We start from the raw sequence: 21,006 nt of genomic DNA, 5'->3' as shown, positions 1-21,006 counted from the left end.
CCATTTTATCCAAGCTTTATCCCTTTTGTCTTTTAACTCCCTACAACTTTTGTTATACCAGCATTTTACATAATCTTTTTTTTTTTTTTTGCTTTTGTCTTGGAACATACTTATCCACTCCTTTATAATTTTTTGTCAAAATATTCCATTTTCCTTCTACTGTTGTTTCCTCTTTGTGTATTCTTTTCCAGTCAGCTTTTTGAAAGAATTCTCTTATTTTATATAAAAAAAAAATTCATATATCAATCTTCCCTTTCTATATTGTTCATTTTTTCATGTATTTTTCCTCTTTTAGTTCCAGTTCAACCAGTATGTGGTCACTTTTACTTATTGGTGTCTTATATTCAATCTTGTCCACTATTTCGGATTCTGATGTGATTATTAGGTCCAGTCTCGTTGGCTCTTCATTTCTATACCTAGTATTCTCTTGTATCCATTGCGTCATTGTATGTTCTATAATCATATCTGTATCCTCAACTGGTGTTGAGTAAATACATAACACAGAACTTAAGGCGGCAACACCAAACTCAATGTAACATCTTTTTCGTTTATTAAATATTTCTTCTATATTTTACACAATGTCAATCACTTCTTGAAATATGGGTAAATGTTTGATACATTAAGCACTATCATTTTGTTTGTGTCTATCTCTCAAGATATTAGTTCCAAGCTATCTGAATGTCACTTCGTTTATATACCACACTGCACTATTTTAATGTCTCTGTACGTATCATCGGACCGACTGGTTCTGCTCTGGAGTATCGACTTTTTGTTCGTCGGAAGTGCTGACACAGCAAAAATAGGAGGTGCTGGTAAATGTTTTAATAAGGGTTTTTAATGGGAATGTTTGGTTTCCCGTAAATAAACTATCATGTTCTTAATTACTAGCTATATGTTATTTACAGTATATAATATTTCCAGGGGGAAGGGTTCATTATTATTTGGTTGTCGTGTGTTTTGTGAGTTAGAGGTTGACTGCACTTATGAGTATGTTCGTGTGTGTGTGTGTATCGGTTGCTTGTGGTGGTGCTGGTCACACGGGCAGGAAGTGCTGTGTCGGCAACCGCCCAGTCAGCAAGAGTGGTGCCGGACAGTCGGGTGGACCAGTGAGTGAGTGAGGGAGTGAGTGGGGTGAGTGAGTGTGTGAGTGATATTACTCATCATGTATATGGTGGCGTATACATATCAAGTAGTACATTTCCCCATAGGTCGTCTCCGCCCTTCGCTGTCATTTCTTCCCAGCAGATTTCTTTACAATTAAAGTCACCCATTATGACTATTCTTCCTCCATTTTCCATTACCTTATTTAATATTATCCTTGTGTCTTCTAACATATTTTTGTGTTCTTTCTCTTCCCACGAAGCCGTTTTAGGAGGCACATAATTTACTACAAACTTCCTGCTCTTCCCATCCTTGTCCTCCACTTCCATCATAATCATCTCTACTCTATTCTTTCCATATGTGACATTCCTCACATTTATATCCTTCTTAGTCAGGAACATAACTCCACCCCCTTGTTTTACCTCTCTGTTTCTAATCCAATAATTATATGCACCATGTCCTACACTGTTAGGTGGTAGTGGACCTTTCAAATTTGTCTACAATTCCCATTATGTCCGGTTCTTTTTCCTTCGGTTCGTTCAAGCCTGTTATTAAGCCATCTACATTTGTATAATACACTTTTAATTTTCTGCTACCCCCATTGCGTTTTCTGTTTCCCTTCTGTTTTTCTTTTCTATGAACCATTTCTTTACTTTCATATTCACTACTCTCCAATAGAATTTCTCTTGTTGACATTTCTTCTGACGTCCGGGGGAACCCGTTCGTCACCTTCCTCATTGCCTTCCATTTCCCTTAGTAATCCCTCCCTTTCTCCTTTTTCTTCACCTTCCCACTACACCACGAGCTTTCCCCTTCCCTATTAATACAACAAAGGTACTCCCTCGTTGTTGAGATCGATGAAATTTGAAGTTTTCTTGGAGTTCCAAACTTCGTTGTCACTTCGACTGAGGTGTGTGTGTGTGTGTGTGTGTGTGTGTGTGTGTGTGTGTGTGTGTGTGTGTGTGTGTGTGTGTGTGTGTGTGTGTGTGTGTGTGTGTGTGTGTGTGTGTGTGTGTGTGTGTGTGTGTGTGTGAGGCAATGATACTCCTCTGGCGGAGGTATGCGTCCTCCGAGTACTTCTTGCTCTGACATGATACCTGACAATCATCTTTAACCAAAACAAACTAAACTCGAGAATCAAAAGGATTAGGTCGGCGAGACCGGTTCCATAGAGTCTGGCACAAACCCCTGATGGAAGATCCCAGAGAGGTTGGAGATCGTCCTGGAATCCTTCTTCCCGACGTAGGCACAGCAGCAGGAGGAACTTAGGCTGCGCTGGGCTCTCCGTCGGTCTTCGACGTCCTGGACCACTTCGCAAAGGGTCTGACCGTTGGTTTCGGGGAAGAAGGGCAGAAAGACACTGGCGACCAAGCAACAGGTGCCAAAGACAAGCGGAGGTGGCACCGCCGTTTCTGCCTGAAGAAGACCAAAGGTTATGGAGGAGCTGTAACGAGTGTGCGCCCTAAACGTCGTGTGATGCATTAAACTTCATATATTAACCTTGCTCCCGGAGGCTAAGTTAAACAAATGTAAGAAGACTCCACTGGGGGCACCAGGGGTTACTTGAGACCCAATCACACCAACGCAGTTCTAGCTCGGTGCTAGTGCGGGTTGCATATTTTGAAAATGGCTGCGTTCGATGCATTTTTACCCTCCAGATCGGTGAGCCCCGCTCACACCAACACGTTTCGCCTATACCTTTTAACTTCGATGTTACTTTGGTGTAAACGCGCTTGCTGTACTAGAAAAGTTTGAGTCGAATTGATACCGAGATAACATCGAGATAACACTGTGCGGTGTCAGAGAAACGCAAGGTCAGATGCATCGACAGCCAAAGCTCCCCAAATTGTTCAAACCTGCCGCCGCGTAGCCAGTTCGATGTTCCAGAACGAACTGACATAGAAGTAGTATCGAAATTCAACTGCATTACGTGAAGTAAGATAGAACTAACAACGCGTGCATCGAAGTGATAATAAAGTCACCGTAGTAGCACCGAGTTGACCTCGCAATAGTAGAGCATCAAGGCTGCGGTAGCCCTCCAAACCGTATCGAAACCGGGGTGACACCGAACTGGTATAGAAGTGAGAGCGTAATGGAAATGCAAACACCGTACTGACACCGAAGTATCACCGATCAGGAAGGTAGAAACGCATCGAACACAGCCATTTTCAAAGTTAGCAACCCGTACTAACACAGACCTAGAACTGCAGGTTTGAAATCTGGGGAGCCTTGGCGGTCGATGCGTTTGACCTTGCGTTTCTGGCACCGCACAGTGTGTTATCTCGATATCAGTTCGACCCGTGCGTTCCTAGTACGACAGGACGCGTATACATTGAAGTAAAAACGTATAGGCGAAACGTGTTGGTGTGAGCGGGGCTTGAAGGTAGACTGATCCAAGTTAAGAAGAACGCGCAACACACATGTGACCTGGCATGCGTCTTCGACGGAGGGCCATCCTCCGTGACCCTGGTGCTGAGTGCCAACCAACACCACAGGGACGAATAAAATCGCCTGACGACACCCAGGGTTAAAGAAAATATACCAACCTGTACGGAAGGGGCTAGGGACCACGAGGAAGCAAGTCAGTTTCGTCGTAGTTCTAAAGAACTTGGGAACACTTGCATGTTTTAATTTTTTTTTCTATTGGAAACTGGGGAAGATAGAAATTGCAGTAAAACTGTGTCAATACTCATAGCCTACCTCGATTAACCTGTTTCGTGCCGGGTTGCACTCTCGCAGTTCTTTCGGCCGCCAGACTATTTCATTCATCTACGTAACTCGACAATGCCCCTCAGTTGGCAAGGAGAGCTTCATAATTTTTTTTTTTTTAAGGTCATGAGGAAGACGAGGTCAAATAAGGTCACTCACCAGAAACTTGACGATAAAGGGAGCGACGAGCATGCCCAAGTCGCCCACGAGGGTGCAGAGAGACACCCCACGACCTCTTAGGGTGGTCGGGAACAACTCGGAAATGTACACGAGGTTCACCTGTTGGTCGAAGTGGGAAGATAACGAGGATCGTTTATGATTACGTCTTGCAGGTTATTGTAGTCAATGTCTCTAACAGCATGAAGAAACTAGTTTTATTTGTATAGTCTTAATAATTTTTTAATTTTCCACAAAGATGGTTCAAACAAGAAACTTGGAATATATATATATATATATATATATATATATATATATATATATATATATATTTGTGTGTGTGTGTGTGTGTGTGTGTGTGTGTGTGTGTGTGTGTGTGTGTGTGTGTGTGTGTGTGTGTTTTACCATAGCTCAAATATTACCAAGGTACGCACCTGGAAGACACCGGAGGTAGCTGTGAATCCCATAACAACAGATACCCACTGAAGAACCCGCAAATCTGAAGGGGCAAAGAGAGAAGAAATATAAATGTGACTGAACGAGTTCCTATCGGTTCTGTTCGTTCCTTCTTTCCAGCTCACAGAGGAATGTTTGCTGCTCGAATTATCTTTATTGATCCTTCACAGGACCACCGGGCTATCCACTGAGGAGTAATACAGTCTAGTAACGTTGTATGGTGAGAAGTACACGTAGAGGTTGAGCTGGGATGGATATCAATGAAGTCTGGAATCATTGTTATTGGCTCGGGTCTACAATTTAGGTGTTAGCTCAGAAATGTGACACTGGTACACGGCACCTCAGATGTCCGCCATAGTAGTCAACAAGGATTTTAGAAATGGGGTACCTCATCCAAGAGTGAGTTCTCACCCAAGAGGTGAGTTTTAGGGTATCAGGGGGACGGGAATAAGGGCCAGTTTCTTCATACTCAAGTTATTAAGATATTTATCTTTTAATGAAGGGCGGTCCTAAAGATTCTCGAGCCTATTTTTTTTCCTTATGGCATAGATGAAGGTAAAAATAATTATAGATATTTCAATTTTGAGTAAGCCATACTTGTAAATAGCGAGTCCGGTGGGCAGTGCTATTATGACAGTGAATGGAATAAACTTCTAGCTGAGGCGATTGAAGTTGATACAGTTTGAACCTTGAAAAATCACCTAAGGAAAAATTTTATATTAGTTATATTTATTCTATTGTTTTTACTATATTTTGTTTTGTTTGTTTATCTACTATCATTAACATCTATCTTGTTTATCTATTTTGTTCTATTATTGTTCATTCATTTCTTTGTATATATACTGTGTATATATATATATATATGTATATATATATATATATGTATATATATATGTATATATATATGTATATATATGTATATATATGTATATATACACATAGTGTATATATATAATACACACACACACATTATATATATATATATATATATATATATATATATATATTATATATATATATATATATATATATATATATATATATACTTTTTTTTTTGCGTCCGACCTCGTTATGAATCTAAAGGTCTCTCGTTGGCTTAATTTGTCATTGTAACTCACACAGTGAAAAAGGTGCTATAGGGGGACAAAAGATTCGAGAACCACTGGCTTGTAAAGCCCCGTATGTGCGGCTGGGACATCTCCCTATCGCTGACCGGGGATCGAACCAGGAACAACTGTGTCCCAGTCCAGGAGGATATTCTGTCCTGCATATAGACACTCCACCGGTAGCTGGAAGTCAGGTGTAAACAATAATCCCAACCTTCCAAAGGATGTCTTACATTCAAGTAATCTCAAGAGAGTTGTGGTATTAGATTATTTTTGAACGGTGACTTTAATATATACAGTGAAGGTAGATGAAGTAAAACAAGTCTTCATCCAAATTCATTTCTGACAGCTTATATGTTTACTTAATTCATATTCATTTAATGCATATTTGCTCATTATTTCCTGTATCCTTTGATCTATTCTTGCATCACATCGCGACTCACCTTCTGGGATGAATACGACAGCCAGTAAGCAGAGTCCTGCCAGCAGGAACCCCAGGGTCGTGACGATCCTTCGTCCGAATCGAAAGGTCAGTGGCGTGAATAACAAGATGGCCAGTATCTCTATCGCGCTGTTCATCGCCACGTACACGAAGGGGTTCTCACTGTGGAGAAGATGATGAAGCCAAGATGAAGCCACATGTTGATCAGGCACTAAATGAAGGTAAAATGATGCCCGGATACAACCTTGTTGATCAAAGTCGAGACGAAGAGAAGTCTAGATAAAACCACATGGAAATGAGATTCGAGTTGGGAAAAAATAATCCACATGTTAGTAACACTCGATATGGGAAGAAGATGAAACTATGTTGATCAAAGTCGAGATGAATAGAAGATGAAGCGAAGATGAAACCACACAAATAAGACTTAACTTTGACCGAGAACCTTTTTGTAAATCTACCTGACCAGTGACCCCACCCGTGACAGAAAAGCATCTGAGGGACAATCTGTCCTCTGATCTTACCTACTGAAGTTGTTGGCGTTGAGCAAGATGCCGGTGTAGCTGAGATTCTGCATGAACCATACGATAGGCATCAGGAGAGTGATTGTCCTCATGGCAGGAGTTCTCACGAACTGGAGGATTCCCTGCTTAAGATCGACCATCCAGTTGACGGACGGGGTGTTGGGTGAAAGCTTTCTCTTTTTGGTTGCCTGTAGTAGTTAGATATGTAGGCTATAGCGTTTTGGCTATTTAGGGGAAACCTCGGTGATGAATTAAATAGGCGGTCAACATCCAAATTAAAAAGAAAAGTGCCAGCCAATACGGGAGGGTGGTATTAATTTGTAAAACCCTTTTACCACAGAAGTGAAATTAGCTGATTTGATTTCCACCATTTAATTTTATAGAGTCAAAGGGAAATTCCGATTGACAAAAGATTACACGACACGTTCCCTTTTGGGTCTGCGCCAGCAGTCATCGAAGTTGTTCTTTTAGAACATTGGTCTCTTTTACGGATAAGAATATTATATGACTCTTCTCTGAACTTCATGAGTATTACCTCTTTCCGATCTTACAAAGGTTATTTGATATTTTGTGACCTTACCGTGGATATTATTCACACTTTTTAGACCTAGCCTGAAACACCAGTTTTCTTTCAGACCTTATCAAAGGTCCCTCTTTGTTGACCTTACCGTGAATGTTACTCCCTGTTTTTAGACTTTATTTGGACATTTTCCTTACAGTATCGGACCCATCTTCCGGACCTTACCGTGAGTGGAACTCCCAGCTCGTTAGACCTTATCTGGATCATTATTCTCCAATATCTGACATCACCATGAGTAGTGCTCCCTATTTTTCAGACCTAACCTGGAGCATTACTCTCGCCAGACCTGACCTGGAGCATTACTCTCTCGTCGGACCTAACCTAGTGCATTACTCTATTGCTGAACTCAACCCAGGTCATTACTCTCTTGTCAGACTTAACCTGGAGCATTACTCTCTCGTCGGACTTAATCTGGATCATTACTCTCTTGTCGGGAGTAAATTGAAACATTACTCTCTCGTCGGAATTAACCTGAAGCACTACTATCTCATCTAACCTGGAGCATTACTCTCTCGTCGGACTTACCTGGAACATTACTACCTCTTAGGACATAACCTAGAACATTACTCTCTTGTCGGACCTAACCTGGAACATCTCATCGGCAAGTGCCTTAATAGCTCCGGGCGAGGGAATCTCGGCCTTGTGGAGCCGAGCCGCCTTCTGTAGGACCCTGACGGCCTCCTCCCTGCGGTCATTCTGCATCAGCCACCTCGGAGACTCATCCAGGAACCTGGAGAGTGTGATTTCAGTCCAACATGAGATTACCACGCGGGTTTAGCACTGCAGTCAGTAAACAATGTTTTATCCTATTCATTTATTTATCTATTCATTTACTTACCAGGTTATTATTACCGCGTTTGTCTATGTACTTATCTATTAATGGTTTGGTTAATCTATTCATACTTCTTTACAATAAGGAAGCAGGAACTGACAACCCAAAATTATATATGGCTGTCCACATATACATATTTACATATGGTATACATAAACATATATACATATACATATAAACATAAATCCACTCCCACTCATTTCTTCCCCACATACTCCACTGCTATTCACCACTACTCCTCTCTTTTCTTGGCTCCTCCTGGATGACGGGTCATCCCTGCATCTCACCACTGCCCTGGGTCAGAAGCAAGGCAGTAAAACATAGCAAGGCCGCTTCACTTAATCGGTGCCCCCCCGTCCTCTCCGTCCCCTCATGCAGAAAAAGAGAAGACGGGAAGAAATCCCTTTGGTCTGCCTCAGAGTATCATTCACACATACTCCCTCACTCCCCATCCCCCACCCACTCCTTTCCATGCATCACAGCATGATCCTTACACAACCATTCTCCACTCACCCCTATCTTCTGTCTTCTCCCTTCCTTCCTCAACAGACATTCCCCTCTTTCCCAATGCCAGTATCCCATCCATCCATCTCATTATTTGTCGCCCCCTCATGTTCACTCCTTCCACATTTCTTTTACTAATCTTTCTTCACTCATTCTTTCCATGTGCCCAAACCATCCCAAAAATATTTCATCAACCCTATCCTACTATTTTTTTGTATTTCGTGTATGTGTGTGTACTGTCCACCTAATTGTAGCATACAAGATAACAAGATATTGTCTCTGTACTCCATCGAACAAATTTGACTCGTGTGTGTGTGTGTGTGTGTGTGTGTGTGTGTGTGTGTGTGTGTGTTTACCTAGTTGTATTTACCTAGTTGTATTTACCTAGTTGTATTTTACGGGAAGGGGAGCTATGCTCGTGGTGTCCCGTCTTCATATCTCATTTTATCTAAACTATTTCTAAATTCATGTATTGTTTTTGCACACACTACTTTCTCATATAACTTGTTCCAACTGTCTATTACTCTGTGAGAAAAGCTGTTCTTTTTCAGATCTCTTCTATAGCTGTCTTTCTTGATTTTATTTCCGTGTCTTCTTGTATTTCTATCATCCCATTTTATTAGATCCTCTTTATCAATAATTTCTATGCTTTTCATGATTCTGTAAATAGCTATCAAATCTCCTCTCTCTCTTCTTTGCTCTAGTGTCTGTAGCTCAAGTTTTGCTAGTCTCTCTTCATATGATAGTTTTGAAAGTGTTGGTGCCAATTTTGTAATTGCTCTTTGTATTCTTTCAAGTTGTATTATACATTTTTTTGTACTTGGTGACCACATCGTTGCTGCATATTCCAATCTTGGTCTTATCAGAGTGATTAGTATTTTCTTCACCATTTCTTCATCCAGGTATGTAAATGCCACTTTGATTGTTCCTATTAAATTATAAGTTTCACCAAAAATCTTATTTATTTGTTTCTCAGGTGACATATTATTCATAACAATGACTCCCAGGTCCTTCTCATTCTCAACTTTTTTTATTCTTTCTTCTCCCAATTTATATGATCCTGTTATTCTGTTTTTGCTTTTTCCAAATTCCATTATACTACACTTTTTAGTATTGAACTCCATCTCCCACTTCCTACTCCATTCCCAGACTTTATTTAGATCTCTCTGTAGTGATTCACAATCTTCTTCCGTGTTCACTTTTTTCAATAGCTTTGTATCATCTGCAAAGAAGCTCATATAACTTTCAATTTCTTCATCCATATCATTAATATATATAGCAAACATTATTGGGGCCAAAACTGTTCCTTGTGGAACACCACTTATTACTTCATCCTAATTTGAGTGTTTGTCTCTTATCACTACTCTCATTTTTCTTTCTTGCAAAAAGTCTTCCATCCATTTAAGCAGTTTGCCCTGTATTCCTCCTTCGGTTTCTAATTTCTTAAGCAACTTCTTATGTGGTACTTTGTCAAAAGCTTTTTTTAGGTCTAGAAATGCACAATCAGCCCATCCATCTCTTTCTTGTATTATATCTATTAGCCTTGAATAGAAACATATTAAATTAGTGACGCATGATCGTCCTTGTCTGAATCCAAATTGTCTTGGATTTAGCACATTGTTGTTGTTGTTGTTTTCTAAATATTTTACCCATCTACTTTTGACAATTCTTTCACAAATTTTTGCTATTGTACTTGTTAGAGAGACCGGTCTATAGTTGGTAGGGTCTTCTTTATTTCTCCCTTTATATATAGGTACTATATTTGCTTTTTTCTAATCTTCTGGAACTTTTCCTTCTTTCAAGGAACTGTTTATTATGCTATGTATTTTGTCGGCCAGTTCATTCCTGCATTCTTTCAGAATCCAGTCTGCTATTTCATCTGGTCCATGTGATATTCTGACATCAAGATTACTCAAGTGTTTCATTATTTCATTCTTTGTTACTTCTATTTCTTTCATAGGGGGGACTTTCTCTTTCCATTCGATCTCTTCAGGTTGTATGTTCTCCCTTGTAAACACTGATTTAAAATGCCTGTTCATAATTTCCGCCATTTCTATTTCCTCTGTGTATTCAACTCCTCCTTGTCTTAATTTCTCCAAATCTTGTTTGTTTTTCAGTTTGTTGTTTACAAATCTGTAAAATAATTTTGGTTGATCTTTACATTTTTCTATGACATCTTTTTCATATATTTTCTTTTCCTTTCTACACGCTTGTACATATTCATTTCTATAACAAGTATATATTTTCCATTTTTCAGGTCTTTTGTCTTTCTTCCATTTGGTCCAAGCTTTATCTCTTTTGTCTTTTAACTCCCTACAACTTTTGTTGTACCAGCACTTTACATATTCTTTTTCTTGTTTTTGTCTTGGGACATACTTTTCCACTCCTTTTTTTTTTTTTTTTTTATAAATTTTTGTCAAAATATTCCATTTCTCTTCCACTGTTGTTTCTTCTTTGTATATTCCTTCCCAGTTTTCTTTTTGAAAGAATTCTCTTGTTTTATCAAAGTTTCTTTTTTCATACAGCATTCTTCCTTTTCTATATTGTTCATTTCTTTTCATGTATTTTTCCTCATTTCGTTCCAGTTCAATCAATATGTGGTCACTTTTACTTATTGGTGTTCTATATTCAAGCTTTTCCACTATTCTAGGTTCAGATGTGATTATTAGGTCTAGTCTCGATGGTTCTTCTTCATTTCTATACCTAGTGTCCTCCTGTATCCATTGTGTCATCGTATAGTCAATAATCATCTCGAGTAGAACATTTCCCCATGAGCCGTCTCCACCCTTTACTGTCATCTCTTCCCAGCAGACTTCTTTGCAATTAAAGTCGCCCATCATAACTATTCTTCCTCCATCTTCCATTATCTTATTTAATGTTACCCTTGTGTCTTCTAACATACTTTTATGTTCACTCTCTTCCCACGAGGCTGTTTTTGGAGGCACATAATTTATCTGCTCTTCTCATCTCTTTCTTCCACTTCGATCATAATCATCTCTACTGTATTCTTTCCATATGTGACGCACCTCACGTTTATATCCTTCTTAGTCAGGAACATAACTCCACCCCCTTGTTTTGTCTCTCTGTTTCTAATCCAATAATTATATGGATCGTGTCCTACACTGTTGGGTGGTAGTGGACCTTTTAATTTCGTTTCTACAATTCCCATTATGTCCGGTTCTTTTTCCTTCAGATAATCATTGAGCTCATTCAATCCTGTTATTAATCCATCTATATTTGTGTAAGACACTCTTAGTTTTCTGCCACTTCCATTGTATTCTCTGTTTCCCTTTTGTTTTTCTCTAGTATGTCGTATTTCCTTACTTTCATATTCACTACTCTCCAATAGAATTTCTCTTTTTCTGACTCTGTTCTGTTCTCGTTTTTTTCCTTAGCTTCATGTCTTTTCTTTTTTCCTCCTCTCTTTCCTCTTTATTCATTTCTCTTTTTATCCATACCTTTTTATATTGTTCACTTGCTGCTAGTTTCCCTGTTTTTGCTAAGATATTCTCTGCCGTCGTTTGTGACCTGAATTTAATCTTAATTGGTCTGGTCTTATCTGTACTATACTTTCCGAGTCTATACATCTCTTCAATTTGTTTCATGATTTCAGGTTCATCTTCCTGAACTAATTCTAGTAAACTGCTTACTTTTTTTTCCTCATTGATTCTTGTGGTTCTATTTAGGTTATGTTTCTCTTCCTTTCCTAATATAATTATACATTTCTTTTTATCTGTTAAGTCTCTTACTATGTTCTCCTTCTGTCTCATCACTTTAATAACTGAGTCTTCAGTTTGTTCTTTCATTTGCTGTTTAATTATGTCAGTAAATGCAACTTTACTGTTTTCTTGGATTTTTTTTCCAACCCTGTGCTTCTTTTGCTATGGTCTATTTGTTGTCTTTATTCTTCTTCTTTAATTCTTCATTCTCCTCTTTTACTTCTTTTAACTGTATTTCTAATTCTTCCATTTCATTAGTTAAGTTTTTGTTCACCTTCTCTAGTTCTTCCAAATTTTCAACTCTCTGCGCAATCTTTGCTATGTTACCGAACCTATTCTCCCAATGTTCGGTAATTTGTTCAAGTTTTTCCTCTAGTCTTGCTAATCGGGGGAGGTTGGTATCCGCCCCCCCCCTCATTAAATCCCTGGAAATTATTATCCTCACCTTCCATTGTGCTGCTCTTATCTATATTTCTAATCTTTACATTTTTGTTCATTCCTTCACCAAAACCATTGGTCCTTTTCTTGTTTACAAGACGCCTGGTCTCCTGGACCAAGTCCTCCCCTTCATTTCCTTCCATTTCCCTCAGTAATCCCTCCCCTTCTCCTTTTTCCTCCCTTTCCCACTACACCACGAGCTTTCCCCTTCCCTGTAAATACAATAAGGTACTTCCTTTGCGTTGAGATCCACGAAAAATTCACTTTTTCTTCAGAACTCCAATCTTCGCCGTCCATCCGACGAAAGTGTGTGTGTGTGTGTGTGTGTGTGTGTGTGTGTTTAATATATTCCTACGTCCGGCCTTTTTGTGGACTGAAAGATCTCCCGTCACTTTACTTAGCCAATGTTAATCTAGTGTAGTTGTGACTAACTTCAGTAAGCTTCCATAGCGGGGACAGGGCTCCACAGTACTAGACTGCTTCGACTACCGGAATTTGATTTTGCCGATATTTCATCACTACTCACAAAAGGCAGGGAATAAAGAGTAGCACCGGAGCGGACACTGCTGCCTGCAGATTCCTCCAGTCACGGATGAGATAGGCGACCCCTGACATCGCGACGACCCACACGGAGAAGGGAATACCGAGAAGCATGCCCATCAGAGACCGGTACTTCGGCGGCGTCTCCTCAATAGCTGTCGGACAGGGGAACATTAAATCCTTCACTGTCAAGGTTGTCCGGGTATATGTAAAGCAATCGGTGTGGAGGAGGACATGGGTGGAGGTCGATATTCACCCATGTTGAAAGTCGGCCAGATGACGAAGCCGGTGCTGAAGCCGAAGAGGAACCTTCCGACGAGGGCGATCCAGTAGTGACCCGAAAAGATGATTATGATCGCAGAGGCGACGTTGAGGATCGCCCCGATGTTTATGGGGACACGTCTTCCGTAGCTGTTGGCAGGAGAGGGAGAGCATAAAAGAGAGAAAGAAAGGGGAGGGCGGTGAATCAAGCAACATTGTTTAGGTCTGCAACCGCCACCATCAATGGTTTGTCTGGATGAGTGACCCTTAGACAAGACGAACATTCAGACTCTAAAGTCTACTTACAATATTTTGCTGTCCCTACCTATTGGCAGATGGTGCTGTTAGCGTCATCACCTACATACGATGGTGCAAGTATACCTCACTATACCTAAATATTATAGAAAAGTGGCAGTGATGCAAAGATATCTTACAGTTGGTGCAATAGGGAAACATCGTAAGAATGACATGAACATCACGTGGTTTCGTCTGGTAGCATGCAGGAATACTATGAAATTATCTGTCGGAAAATTTTGGACCATGTCTATACACAAAGAATAATGGACATTTGGGAGCACGTTGATGTATGGCCTATACCTTCTTCTTATTTTTTTCACGTTCTTCATCAAAGGGACATTTACTAAGATATCCGACTAAATTTTCGTCACTGGACACATAAGATAGAACTTACAAGTCGGCCACACTTCCAGAGATGAGGTTGGCCACAATGGTTCCAGAGGACGCTACCATCTGGAAGAGAGGCTGAAGCACATTTCGATCGCACACAAGGTTCCACTGCGAAATTGGAATGTATAAAGTCCGCCCTTATTGGGTTCTGAAGTCATAGAAATAATTAACATCACATTTACTAGCACCCCCGACCTCTCGGTTGGAACTGGGAGTGAGGACGTTGGTCCAGGATTATGCTTATTCAGTTGATTAGATTAGAAATTATGGAAAACAAAGGAAGACAAAACAGAACTGAAATATAGGGTGGGGAGGACGTACATGTACAGTATACATATACATACATACATATATATATATATATATATATATATATATATATATATATATATATATATATATATATATATATATATATATACTTTACACTTTACTTCGTTAAGTTTTTCGTTCCCAGTGGTCACTCATGTATATTTCCCTGTGATCATTGACCTACTATGGTCTACATGACACAGAAAATAACTCAAATGACAAAAGTTCTGTGAACCCGGCTCCCAACCACATCGAGTTGTTCCTCTCTCTCGAACTCACTTCGGAAGCCACGGTGGATGTGAAGACTGAAGTATCGTACTCGTAACCGTACGGACAGCCTCTGCCTCCGTCGTCCACTTCGTCAGGCAGTGCAACGCCCCAGGAAGCGTTCGGGCTCTTCTGGGTCAACATTCTTCCGCCCTCACTCAAGTTACATTTGTTGTCGAAGTGGCTAGAGATGGCGGGGTGTGAAGGAACAACCGATTATCATCAGTTTCTCACGAACATTATGTATACTTGTCTACGATAGTATTTGAACCCAGGTTAGAGGGAGTAGCCTACCTGGAGTTCTGAGTGTCTTGGTAAGGCAAGAAACACCGGAACGGTAATGAAGGTGCCGTGAAGGGTGAACTAATGACGTTGACTGCTAGTATCAACCATGCTATCCCGTGAACGGGGTGGTGTGTAAGAAAAAAAGAAGAAAAATGTGTGTGTGTGAAATATTCAGGAGTAATTAGATTAATAATGCACGGTGCGCTACAAACATATAACACATACATTATCTGATCCCTAGATTTCTTGATGATAATAATCCACAGTATCAAGGGAATAGGACACCAACAATCCTCCACCCCAGATGATTTGGGAACCTGTCTGTATAGTGTATGATTGTTAAGATTTGGAAAATAATAAGGAGCTGTTGCCTGTTTTTTTCACTGGTACTTTGTTCTACTGATACTTTGACAGGTGCTTATTCTTGAATTGTTGACGGGTGTTGGTGTTTATTCTGGAATATGTTCGGGTAATTTTCTTCTTTATACTTCTTCCTCCCCTACCAGGAATTATTTTTGTTCTTTTATTCTGGCTGCCGTTAGGCGATTTTATTCGTGTGGTAACAATGACAAAGAACAAAGTGTATACAGACATTTAAATTTTTTTTTATTATGAATACATGAGAACACTCGCTGCTTCTTACGACTTTACTCGCTTAGTTGAGCTGCCGCCAAGTCATTTTGCTCAACCCAAAACAACAGGAGTAACTCTCACGTGGGGGTTTGTCAGAACGAATTATATTAATTTTAGGACGTGCACAAATAGGTTGAGCTTTATCGGGGTACACTGAACACTTCCATCAAGTTTTGACAATGTGGACAAAATGGTGAAAATTTATATATATATATATATATATATATATATATATATATACATATATATATATATATATATATATATATATATACACATACAGTGAGACCTCTCATTAACGGACACCGCATTACTGGATATCGGATGCGACGATCAGAAATCCGCTGGTCCGGTCCGACAGTCTAAATTTCGTGGGTAGGGAGATTGCGTCCGTTAGTTCGGCGTTTGTCCGCTGAGTGGCTGATGGCGTGATGGCGCGCACTTTGTTTTGTTTACTAATTAACTAATTAACAAGATCGTGATTGGTGTGGACGTTTGGACGTTTATTAGCTGTGTTTGCGGTGTTTTCGCTGTGTTTTCGGTGTTTTTTGTGCTGTTGTTTAGTGCTGTGCAATCACTATGCCACCCAAAGCTAAAGCAAAGCGTATTAATCTAAATATTAAGAAGAAATTAGAGCTAATTAAGAAGTTGGAATCAGGTGTGTCTGTGGCCAGAGTGTGTGAGGAGTTTGGAGTTAAAAAACAAACAGTGAGTGATATTCGTAAAGCGAAGGATAAGTTAAAGCAATATGCCACTCATTTTGATGTCTGTGCTAGTAAGGACAAGAAAGGTGTTGAACATGCTCGTAAGCATATGAAAATTCCTCGTAGTAAGCACCTTGATGACGCGGTGTATAAATGGTATGTTCAGCAACGTTCGGTAAAGATCAAAGTGCGTGGTGTTGAGATCATGACCGCTGCTGATAAATTTGCTCGTCAAATGAATATTGACTGTAAGGCTAGCACTGGTCTAATTACATTATTACAGATATTTTGGTATTAATACGTATGTATGTATCCTATGATTTTATAGAACTTAAGAGGTGATCTCCTCCCCAACACACACACACACACACACAAAACACTCAAATCAACGGATTATTCACATCAACGGACACCGTTACCCCCTTTTAGTCCGTTAATGAGAGGTCTCACTGTACACACATATATATATATATATATATATATATATATATATATATATTATATATATATATATATATATATATATATATACTGGGTCTCCATGGAAACTTGACACGTTGATACAGTGTATTAGAATTACATGATTTCTGACATGGAAATTATGCGCTCTGCTGCAACACCCGGTGTTCGTGTATACATAAAAATACACACACGCACACACACACACACACACACACACACACACACACACACACACACACACACACACACACACACACACACACACACACTCGCACATCTAATTTGACCTAACCTAACAATTTGAACCTCACCCATGATGTTGCAGACGATGGGCAAGAAATGCCAGCGACCCATGCCGATGGCTGCCAGCACCTCATCCAGCCCATCGACGCTTTCCTCGTTATTCTTCGCCTCGAGGTCCCCAGGTTCCGTTCTGCCTTCTTTGCTTGAAGTTCTCGTGGTGGGTGGTGGATTTGAGTCCCCACGAGATGAGCTTGTGGTTGAGGTCTTCATGAGGTAATGGAATGTAGTTCAGGAGAGGTTCTATCTATGTGCTGAGTTCTTTAGCCTGGAAAGAACAAGAATAATATTTTCTCTCTATTTATGCATTGCCCAGAGGGTTAGATTTCAACCCTTTCGGTGACAAGGCCTGTTTGTTTTATTGTGACTGCCGCCAGGCGATTTTACTCATCTGAGAGAAACCCTATTTGATCCTTTAACTACAAAAGTCGACTTGTGATGTCATACTGGCTGTCGCCAAACGATTTTATTCAGGTAAGATGAACAGGGTATTCGGGATAACGCTTCAACCCCGTCACGTTGCTGACGAAAGAATCCTTAAAGACATCATATTAAAAAAGAAATCAAAACCACTGACCCTAAGAACAACATGTCACCCCGTATTACAGGAACCGGAAAACGTCACAACTTTTACTGAGAAATCGCACTTCCGAACCGTCATCGCCTCGACAAGAAAATCACGTCGGCTACCAGCACAACTGTGGGTCTCGTTTATACATCGCGATGACGAGAACGAAACTTTCTAGACGATTAACCGTCCACCTACAAAACGGAGCCATGAAGAATTACTACAACAACTCTGAATATATAACTTCTCTTACCCGACAGAACCTAGAAGAGAGAAGAACAATATTAGAGAAAGAGACTCGCCGACTCATTTCTTGAAGCCATTTACGTTGCAGAATTAAAGCCAGCCACGAACACACACACGCATCTCCGTCTTGCAGATTCTTTCGATTCAAAGGCGCACGTGACCCCTCCCTGGGATTCCTATTAACCAAAGTGCAGCCAATCAGGAACACAACTTTCAACGAAACTACTCAATCAAAAAGTAACAAGCCAATATAAAGTGACAAACAGACACAGACTCTCTCTCTCTCTCTCTCTCTCTCTCTCTCTCTCTCTCTCTCTCTCACACACACACACACACACACACACACACACACACACACACACACACACACACACACACACACACACACACACACACACACACACACACGCCCTCCCCCCAACAAAACACACATGCACGCACTCAAACCATTAAATCCGAAGATGGTCTCAAGTGGAGACCGAAACGTTGCAGCAACCTACGGACACTACTCGGCAGTCTACCAACCCAACATCGTAAACTAGCGAGAGATAGAAATTCTAAACAGAATCGGCTCAGTAGGCATCACCTGACCGCTTGCATGATAAACGTAAGTCGACGCGATGTGTGCAGATGAGAAGAGTTGGTCGTTACAGATGCTCTATATATATTATGTAATAACTGAGACCCTTCTTAGTATTTTGACGGGTGGTTCCGCTATGCTCAGAACATTGTACAAACGTGTCAAACATAAAGTTTTGTACGTCGGAGTTTCGCTATAGCCACATTAACCCTCCTGACATGTACCCCAACAAGAATACATCTTCCCCCTGCTCCTACCATCCCCTCTTCCTCCTCCCACCCTCCTCCTCCTCCTCCTCCTCCTCCTCCTACTTTCCCCTTCCTCCCACTTCTCTTCTTCACCCAACCCTTCCTATTCTTTCTGCCCCGCTTCCTTCTCCCACCTTAACCCTCTTCCCACTCCTCCTCCTCCCACCCTTCTCCTTGTGCTCGTTTCCATCATCCCTCACCCTTCCCCTCCCCCCTCACCCATCCAACCTTCGCCCCACCACCCTTAGTCCTTCGTTGTAGCGCGCGGTGTAGTGGACAGAGTTCCCCTCAGGAACGTCGAGGCGTTATTTAGGCGTATTTTAATACAGCCACGGCATGTGGATGAACAACTACTTGTACAGCTGGCCTTCAGCCTCAGATCATTCATGCTTGGACTACGGCCATAATGCGCCTGTGAAAAAGTCATGTGTATGCGGCCAGAAGCGTCAGTCGGGCGCCCGGCCATTCTGTAGCAACCAGAAGGACGCTACTTATCGGTCCGCCGATGGGATATATAAGCCTTTCGAGGTCAGCTCAGGTCGCAGCTTTAGCTAAATGGAATCTACAAAGACTCCAACGCTTCAGAGAGCTGTCCTCAAGACAAAAGCGAACCTTGTACATCGCTCATGTGATGAGCGCTCCAACATATCTGGCTATCCCGCTTCGAAAGACACCACTACAGAAATTACAGTGTACAAAACAGAGCACTACACTTTACTACAAACACGAAATACACAGACAGAATAACAGCCGAAACATTACACAAAGACACAAACACTCCAGCGATTAACATGCAACTACACACACAAGCAATTAATACATGGGAAAGATTATTCACACTCGAAACTCCACTTTTACAAGAACTCGCATCACTACCAGAAAACGCTAACATAGAAACTGGTCACTAAGTTACGAAAAAACATTACAGAATCAAATGTCACAATTCACGATATAAATACGAAGTAAACAACTCCCACTCCTATCGGCACCCTACAAGCATAGTACCCGTACATGCAGACAGACATAGACGAAAGTTTATACACCACTCTCACTCTCAGACACCGCATCAAAGCAACTCAATTCTAAACAAGAACACTTAGCGTGATGGATAGGAGTATATGGGCGGGTAACCTACCTATATATACACCTGCTCATCATGACGGGTGTGACTCCCAAAGTCCGGTTATTAGAAGACCATACAAACCTTCCTTCGCGGTATTAAGATACAAAACAAAGAAAATTCACATAGAAAACACAGCACGTTGGTAGCCCAACACACTATAAATCTTTTACTTCTTTCTTCACTTCTAACTTTCTCCTTCCCCTCCCCCCCCCTCTCCGCCCCACGGGCATCCCCTCCTTCCTTACCCCCAAATTACCGATCAGGTCGCAGTCGCCTTTCATACTTGGGCCGATCGACACGCGTGTAGGCTTAACTTCTTTCGCCGGATAAACATAGAGCATTAATACGGAGTTCTTTCTACACTTCGTCACCCACGCCCACATAACAATATGTTACATTGGTAACCCCCGGTAGTTTGGCGCAAGTTCACCTAACCTATGACAGACAATGGGTGTCCAGCACCTACCCCAACTCACACGACACGGTGGCGCGGTTGGTAGAGTTCCAGATTGTGAGTACGGCAGTGCCGGCGGTACCTGGGTCGAATCCTGCCCAGGGCTTAAATTATTGCAGTATCGCTGCGCTTCGAGTCGTTACTCCAACTCTCGTGGGCGGGGAGTTGGGTGTGTGTGTGTGCGTGTAAGGTCATAGCATTACCAATAGGGTCATACGAGCTCTGAGCTCTCTTCCGGGAGGGAAATAGCTGCCGATCACGAATCCAACACGTGATCCAAAGACCTAAGTGAATCACATACAACGTCGACCTGTGGCTCAGTGGTTCTTAACCTTTTCTTGGCAATGCCCCACCTTATCACTGATGTCCCACATGTTATGATATACAGTTATCATTTGAAAAATAAAATCCCCTTCAGCTGAAAAAGCATAAATCCTCGGTACACTTCAAAAGAACAAGGCATCAGTGAAATATAAAGAACAAAAAACCGAATTGCCCACCTGTAGGGCGTATGTTGGCCCCCGACGATCAACAATTCACAAACACACGCAAGTTCAGATTTGTCGTCGCCGCTCTTCCTTCCTAGATTGCAATTCAGATTTCTCCAACCCTGACTAATCACCCCGAGCACGAACCTGCATGTGACAAGACAAAGGAACCCGCCACGGAGGATTTGTGTAACATTACCTACGATGACTGTAGAGCCTCGGTGGTTGTGGCGCGTATGCAGGAACTCAATCGCGTGATGACCGACAAATTACTCATAATGTAT

At 41.1% G+C, this 21,006-nt stretch overlaps 1 protein-coding gene across 1 annotated transcript; it reads right to left on the bottom strand.

Moving 5' to 3' along the window:
• Positions 1-2,620: 2,620 nt before the first annotated feature.
• On the bottom strand, positions 2,621-14,775 carry LOC143030055 (solute carrier family 22 member 20-like). Its single transcript, XM_076193260.1, has 11 exons — positions 14,644-14,775; positions 14,057-14,160; positions 13,361-13,515; positions 13,091-13,259; positions 7,657-7,801; positions 6,492-6,679; positions 5,972-6,132; positions 5,020-5,123; positions 4,401-4,465; positions 3,970-4,135; positions 2,621-2,842 (listed from the first exon to the last, which is right to left on the bottom strand). Exons 1-11 carry the CDS (start codon positions 14,773-14,775, stop codon positions 2,621-2,623), a joined length of 1,611 nt encoding a protein of 536 aa, XP_076049375.1.
• Between the last annotated feature and the right edge of the window lie 6,231 nt (positions 14,776-21,006).

This window comes from Oratosquilla oratoria, chromosome 11 (assembly GCF_046742065.1).
Source record: "Oratosquilla oratoria isolate Oo_2021 chromosome 11, ASM4674206v1, whole genome shotgun sequence".
In the NCBI taxonomy this organism is placed as follows: domain Eukaryota; kingdom Metazoa; phylum Arthropoda; class Malacostraca; order Stomatopoda; family Squillidae; genus Oratosquilla; species Oratosquilla oratoria.
Note: the sequence above shows the minus strand (reverse complement) of the source record. Positions and strands in the feature narration are given on the sequence as shown.